General features: G+C 38.1%; 1 protein-coding gene across 2 annotated transcripts; it reads left to right on the forward strand.

Moving 5' to 3' along the window:
- Window positions 1-1072: 1072 nt before the first annotated feature.
- On the forward strand, window positions 1073-7254 carry vsig8b (V-set and immunoglobulin domain containing 8b). Of its 2 annotated transcripts, XM_061730409.1 has the most exons (9): window positions 1114-1173; window positions 1438-1517; window positions 1621-1710; window positions 3587-3747; window positions 3927-4125; window positions 5054-5206; window positions 5283-5405; window positions 5610-5748; window positions 6751-7254. In XM_061730409.1, the coding sequence occupies exons 4-9, from the start codon at window positions 3592-3594 to the stop codon at window positions 6959-6961; spliced, it is 981 nt and encodes a 326-aa protein (XP_061586393.1). In that variant the 5' UTR covers window positions 1114-1173; window positions 1438-1517; window positions 1621-1710; window positions 3587-3591; the 3' UTR covers window positions 6962-7254. The 2 variants fall into 2 exon arrangements, with proteins under 2 accessions (XP_061586392.1, XP_061586393.1); XM_061730408.1 differs by lacking the exon at window positions 1621-1710 and having other exon boundaries at window positions 1073-1173.
- The last annotated feature ends 535 nt before the right edge of the window (window positions 7255-7789 follow it).

The raw sequence follows: 7789 nt of genomic DNA on the forward strand, positions 1-7789 counted from the left end.
GCTATAGTAGTAGGCCTATTACTTTTCCCTGTAACAAGTATTGTAACTTATTACAACAGAATTTCAGTTATCACATTTCCAACAGCAGCTAACATCCACGCTAACTTGCACTGCAGATGCATTTTCCAGTAACAAGTATTGGAACTGATTACAAACAGAACAATCAGCAGCAGAACCAGCAGCTGCCATTGATTGTGTCATTACATCACATTGCATTATTGGTAAATCCGCCCTGCTGGCAGGTGTTAGGTTTGTAGGTGGCTGTATGTTGCTCTGTGTGCTTATTTATCTGTATTATTTATCTCTTTTTGTATGAACCGGATGTATCATCAGTGTTGTTTGGTTGAGTGCAGCAGCTCCACATGTAGCTGTAATTTAAAAAAGAGAAACGGCAGGATAACGTGTGACCTCTTTTATTGCTGGTGCATGTAAACATAAACACGCACAGGAAAATCCTCCTCTGCTTCCAGTGAGGTGGTTTATTTTGATAACACACACACACATATATGGATGTGTATGTGTATATATATATATATATATATATATATATATATATATATATATATATATATATATATATATATATTGTATGGAACATGTTTTTCTGGAAAGATTGCATTATGTGGGTTTGGTCACACAAGCTCATGTATTTAATAATCAAATTTCATAAATTTGATGTTATAGGAAGAACAACTTTCAAAGTAAAACAAAGGCGGTTAAAGTACGCACCACTACGCAGTCACACATTAATATAAAACATGTTGGACAAGTCAGGAGAGATAGGTAATCATTCATTCCTGTTTTCAGTTCCTGTGCAGGGAACTGTGATAACAAAAAAAAAGAAATATTAAAGCTGACAGTATTAGTGACACATTTAAACTGTAAAAAAACTCCCCTAAACATCTCTATTTTTTAAATCTAAATAAATGGGTTAATTTTATTTGTCAAAATCAAAACATGAGCTTAAGAGAACATAGCAAACACAGAACGTGAGGAGGTTTGACGAGTTCTCGAGGAGTGGCCAATGATGCACTATGAACGGGGAGGGTGTGGCTTCAGTAGTTACCTCTGCTCAGGTTCACCTGAGAGCAAAATAAGCAGGCGTGCCAGCACTGACACACCGGCCTTGGAGGAAGAAACACACTCCCTTTGGACTCTCTTCTCCTCATAAAGGTATCTCCAAGCTATACTTTTTTTTCCCCCATCTGTCTACATTGATCAGAACATATTTATTTCTCGGTAGTCTTAGCTGACAAATACTATTCGTCTTCTGCTAGAGAATGATTCATTTTAGGCCTCACCTGCTTTAGGAAATGATAAAAAATGCCAGTTATTGTTCCTATGGGAGGTGAATGCTAAAGAAAGAGCTATCAAAGCTAACAAATTGTTTCAAGTGAGATTTTTGAAATGTTTTATTGATATCACTTTCGCTCTCAGGGTTGGCATGGAGCCGGCACTGGCAAGTCTGTGGTGGAAGGTGGCTCTGTTGTTTCTGATCTCTTTACAGCTGAGGCCGGGTGAGTACCTTGCTTTGGGTTTTAAATAAGGCAGAGAGAGGGAAAAGTTTGACACATTAGGTAATTGTTTGTTTTGCAAATTAACTTCCCTTTTCTTTTTTAGTCACCGCTAAATACAGTCGTCCAAAAGAGGAAATAATGTCTCACCGAACAGGACTCGCAATACTTTAATTATCTGGCTGTTGCATCATATGTGGGTATCTGACAAGTGTCCTGCATAACATTCATGCATCCTTTGCTGTTGTGAAGATGAAACTGCTGAATGCACTCTACAGTACATTGTGTAACCCTGAAACTATTTATTGTCCCTGGGAGAAAAATGAGTCTCTGGCCTTCATCCAAGTCTATTTTCAAATGCAAAGAATATAGAAGAGGAGGTAATTAAAATGAAATGCTCCCTGCAAAAGTGAACAGTGATCACAAGACAGTGTTTTTCCAAGCGTTTGACTGTCTGATCAAACCAACAGCTGATTACTGATGTGCATCAAATGCAAAACTTCCACTGTTTCACTGCGATGACGTGCTAATCAAGCCAGTGAGAAAGTGCACGGGATTTAGATATTTGCAGCTCTTTGTATAAGCTCAGTGACTGAGCTCCCTGGCAAGCCTCTTCGCATCATATTTACTGCAGCATTCAGCTCAGGGGGGCTTTCACAGTGTGAGCATTTGACTGACTAATTTCAGCTGTTTTTTCTTTTTTTTAGTTTTTTTTTTATTTTATTTTCAGCTCCCTTTCATCACATTTTGCCATTTTACATGCTTTCATAAATACCTTTGACATACTTTGTTTTGTTGCAGCGGCACCGAAGTGCTTTCACAGATTTATAGTGGATTTAACAACGAGCAGCGTCAGAAGAAAGACGGATTTGATTTGTGTCCCATTTTAGATATTTAGTTAAGGTTAAAGATCTAAATGGGAAAACGATGAGAAGACACTTTCTGAGAGCTGAACATTACTAAGATTAATAATCGGCTGGAATGTGTTGAAATGTCCATGATGATAATAATAATAATACTAATAAGCTCTGAATTCCTCCTGTGCACATCAAGCTATGGGCAATAATTAAAATCTGTGGCTATAAACAGTGAGTCAGCAGGGTGTGTGTCCGTCCAGAGGAGCTTGTCGAGTGTGTTTTTCATGTTTGCTCCTCTACTTAGTTTTCAACATATATAGAAGATACTGCTCATTTTAGGAGAAAACAACATGAAGAGTATCACTTATACTTTTTTAAATTATTATTATTATTTCATCTCTATACTTCTTAAATCTTTAGTTTAACTTAGGAGGCCAATTAGTCTCACATCAGCACTCCTGCTCCGACTGAACCAGCTTACCAGCACGGGCCCAGAGCTTGAATGCCATTAAGTGAGAAATATATTAAAAAAAAATATATTAAGGGAAATTAGTTTCCTTCTGTCTCTTTGTTTTGTCTCTAAGCCAGGGTAGATGAAGCATTGGTGTTATAACTGGTATAAAAACTGGTGGGAGGAGGAAGCTGTCTTTTTTTTTTTAATTCATTCATTTATTTATTTATATTCCTAATGAATTTTCTTTTTTTTTCATTTTTATTCTTTATTTCATTCAAAAAACAAAACAATTCAATACAAATACAAATGTTCCTAACTTGTGAATGAAAAGGGAGCAGAAAGAAGAAGAATCTTATCTGATCTGCCCCTTTCACAAATAACATAAATTAAAAATAATAATAAAAAAACAACTAAGTGAATAAAAAAATAGATAAAATAAAATTTAAAATAACATTAAAATAAAATTACCGCCGCCTAGGGGTATGTCAATCAAACTCAACTAACATTTTTCATTATATTTCCTTAACATACAGGCTTTAATTGTTCTTTTGAATGTAATGTTTGATTTGGATACTTTGTTTTCAGATTGTTCCATAAATTGATTCCTTTCACAGAAACACAACGTTCCATCAATTCTGCATCTTGGTTTTTTAAAAATCTCTGTTCCTTTTAAGTCATACTTGCTTTCTCTTTTTTCAAATCTTTTTTGAATGTTGATTGGTAAAGAATTAAATTCTCTTTGGACCTTCTCCATGCGACAGAGGCGATGCAGATCACGTCCTCTGGGCCGCAGACCATTCAGAAAGCCCAAGGGGAGACGGTGGAGCTGGGTTGCACCTACACACCGGGACCGCAGGACACCGGCGAGCTGGATATCGAGTGGTACAACCTCAGTCCCGACATGACGCAGAAAGACAAGCTGGTGAGTTCCATCTCCGTTTCCTGAGAGAGGAATGTCAAACGAGAACCTGTGTGGAGTTTCGGAAGAGTAGAACATGCATAACCGCATGCCTGCTGCGGATGAAGGTCTTCATTTTCCTTTGACCTCTGCCGCTGGAAATACCTGATCTGTTATCACTCGATGCAAACTCTGCATCCCAGATCTTGTCGTACGCAGGCGGCCAGATCCACCTCCACGACGCCAGCCTCTCCGAAAAGGTCAAATTCCTGGCCGACCCGACGCGAGGCGACGCCTCCATCTCCCTCTCGCACGTGACGCTCTCGGACACGGCCACCTACCAGTGTAAAGTCAAGAAGACGCCGGGCGTGGACATGAGAAAAGTCACTCTCTCCGTGATGGGTGAGGAGGAATTTCTTTCTACTGGTCAGAGGTGTCAAGTAACAAAGTACAAATACTTCGTTACCTTACTTATGGAGAAATTTTTGTTATCTATACTTCACTGGAGTAATTATTTTTCAGATGACTTTTTACTTTTACTCCTTACATTTTCACACAATTATCTGTACTTTTTACTCCTTACATTTTAAAAACAGCCTGGTTACTCTATTTCATTTCGGCCTTTAAAAAAAAACTATCCAGTTAAATTGCTCCATCCGGATAGAGTGAATTTGGTTGTGGTTGTTTCAGATGTTCTTGTCCAGTTTTGTTCTTACATCCGTTCCCCTCAGATTCCTGCAACTAAACTTGGATGTACATTCCAATAAACATTAGGATAAATGATAACATGCCTCTGAAGTTTGACTTTTTGCACCATTACAATACTTATAGGCAACTAGTCATCATATCTCCTGCTCTCTGAAACACATGTTAATGCTCAATAGTACACATATATGGTTCTTTAATATGTTTGCATTATACTAAGATGCATTCATTTTCAATGGATTTTGTCCTTAATGGCTTTTTTCCCCCTTACATTACTTTTACTTTTATACTTTAAGTAGTTTTGAAACCAGTACTTTTATACTTGTACTTGAGTAAAAAACTTGAGTTGATACTTCAACTTCTACAGGAGTATTTTTAAACTCTAGTATCTATACTTCTACCTGAGTAATGAATGTGAATACTTTTGACACCTCTGCTACTGGTTTTACCAGTTCCACTCCTGCACCTTCCCAATGCTGCTGTCATTGAAGTGGAATGTGAGGGCTCCTCCTGTCGCGCCCTCTCCCTGTCCCTAGATGTTCATCTCAAACACATGAGACGCCTGAAGGAAGTCTGTGATCCTGGCTTTTCCTCCAGTAGTTCATCATTTATTTTGTTTCAATAGTTCCCCCGTCCGAACCAAAGTGCTGGGTTGAAGGCAGTGAGGAGAAAGGTGGCTCGGTTTCCCTCCGCTGTGAATCCTCCCAGGGATCTGCGCCTCTCACTTATGTTTGGACGAGGGAAAGTGGCGGTGCAATGCCATCCGATGCAACCCAGGGTGAGCCTCTCAAAATGAACAGATCTGCACATTGTTCCTGTGGATATTTGTTTTCTAAATCTTTTTTTTAATTTAGATTCCCAGAGTGGCGAGCTACTCATAAAGAACCACACAGAGAACAATCTCGGTACATACGTGTGTGAGGCAAGGAATCCAGTTGGCCGAACACAGTGCAAATATTCCCTGCATGCATACAACCGTAAGTCTGATAACATGTTCTTACTCTCAGGCCTGAACACACAAATGTCCTCAAGGGAACTTTTCTTTTATTGACAGTGTTTACTGCTGTAACAGTGCAAAGAAAACAGTCAGACGTAAGCGTCTGTTGGAGCTGGAGCTCTCAACTGTGCAGAAGGGTGTCTGCAGTCATCTGAAAGTCTCTGCACCTTGTCCTCTCTTTCAGCCACCAATAAAGCAGGTGTGATAGCCGGTGCAGTGATCGGCGCTCTGCTGCTTCTGGTCCTGCTCCTGCTGCTCATCTGGCTCCTGATCTGCTGCTGCCATAAGAGGCGTTACCAGAAGGAGGTTGCAAATGAAATTAGGTATTGAAACGGAGCTGGAGACCATTTCTGACCACATGTGAAGGCAGAATATTTAAAAAAAAAAACGGGAAGAAAAGTTTCATATTAGTACAGAAGAGTATTAGGGCCAGACAGGAGAAAAAATATTTGAGAGGGGAAGATTTTTTTTTTTATTGTGCACTTCGAGAAAAAAGTCGAAATGTCGAGAAAAAAAGTTGAAATGTCGAGATTAATGTTGAAATACAATTTCAAGAATAAAGTCAAAATTTTGCCTTTTTCTCAACATTTCAACTTTATTCACGAAATTTCGACTTTTTTCTCAACATTTCGACTTTTTTCTCAACATTTCGACTTTTTTCTCAAAATTGTACTTCAACATTATTCTCGTCATTTCGACTTTTTTCTCTTCAACATTTCGTCTTTTTTCTCGAAATTGTGCTTCAACATTAATCTCGACATTTCGACTTTTTTCTCATAATTTCGACTTTTTTCTCGAAATTGTATTTCAACATTATTCTCGACATTTCGACTTTTTTCTCTTCATCGTTTCGTCTTTTCTCGAAATGGTATTTCAACATTAATCTCGACATTTCGACTTCGAAGTGCACAATAAAAAAAATCTTTTATTGTGCACTTCGAGAAAAAAGTCGAAATGTTGAGAAAAAAGTCAAAATGAAGAGAATAATGTTGAAGTACAATGTTGAGAAAAAAGTCGAAATGTTGAGAAAAAAGTCGAAATTTCGTGAATAAAGTTGAAATGTTGAGAAAAAGGCGAAATTTTTACTTTTTTCTCGAAATTGTATTTCAACATTAATCTCGACATTTTGACTTTTTTCTCATCATTTCGACTTTTTTCTCGAAATTGTACTTCAACATTAATCTCGACATTTCGACTTTTTTCTCGAAGTGCACAATAAAAAAAAATCTTCCCCTCTTAAATATTTTTTCTCCTGCATGGCCCTAATACTCTTCCGTATATTAGAGCATCATCTAACTGAGACTCCCACTACCTTGTTTCCTCAGGGAGGACGTCCAGGCTCCAGAGAGCAGACCCTCCAGCAGGCTCTCCAGTCTCCGCTCGGTGACGGGATACCGCACTCACCACGGCGTGCAGTACAGCTCGGCGCCCGTCATCAATGGATCCATCCATTCAGTCAACAGAAATGGGTCGACGGCTGCAGGGAACAGGCCCGTTCCGCTCAAGTACGACCCCAAATATGGATATCCTGTGTGACTGCACACCCGGAAATGGAATGGAAATGACTGGAAAGGAATGGCCGGGGCAATGTTTGTCGTGAACTGTTGGTTCAATACTGCGTTTGACAGGAAAACCACGGGACTGTTGCTGCTGATATGATTTCTCCAGACTGGCTGGCTCTCGTCACGCGAGTCTCTTCAGTCAGAACACAAACAACAAGAACAGGTTTTACAGTCACCATGACAGCAATGTTGTTGAAGCTATGTTTAATGTATATACCGTAGCAAAAGAAAAAAATCTATTTTTATTAAAGCACTTCTTTTATAAGATGTGAATGTTTCATTTTAATACTTTTTTTTTAATTTAATGTGTAAAATAAAACATGTTTTCAGTAAAGACTCTCAGGGATTGTATTTGTTTATTAAACTACGTGGAACTGAAATGAGCCAGAGTCGTACTGGACTCAGAGCTGGGTAGAGTAGCCGAAAATTGTACTCAAGTAAAAGTACTGCTACTTCAGAATAATATGACGTAGAAGTAGAAGTAAAAAGTAGTCATCCAAATAATTACTTGAGTAAAAGTAATAAAGTACTGAGTAACTGTTGAGTAACGTCTGATTTATTTTTTTAACACCACCATTCAAACAGACAAAAGTACAAAATAATCATCTTCAGGCAAATTAAATCAATAAAATAAATTAATACAAAATAGCTTAAATTAAAATAAGTTTAAAGTAAATTCAAGTACTTAATAAATAAAATTAAAAATAAATTAAGCACAAGTAGCACAAAATTTCAAGCCTTTGTACTTTTCTTTTTTAACCAGGCAGAACTAGAACAAACATGAACTCATAGAAACTCTGTG

Source organism: Cololabis saira, chromosome 9 (assembly GCF_033807715.1).
Source record: "Cololabis saira isolate AMF1-May2022 chromosome 9, fColSai1.1, whole genome shotgun sequence".
NCBI lineage: Eukaryota > Metazoa > Chordata > Actinopteri > Beloniformes > Belonidae > Cololabis > Cololabis saira.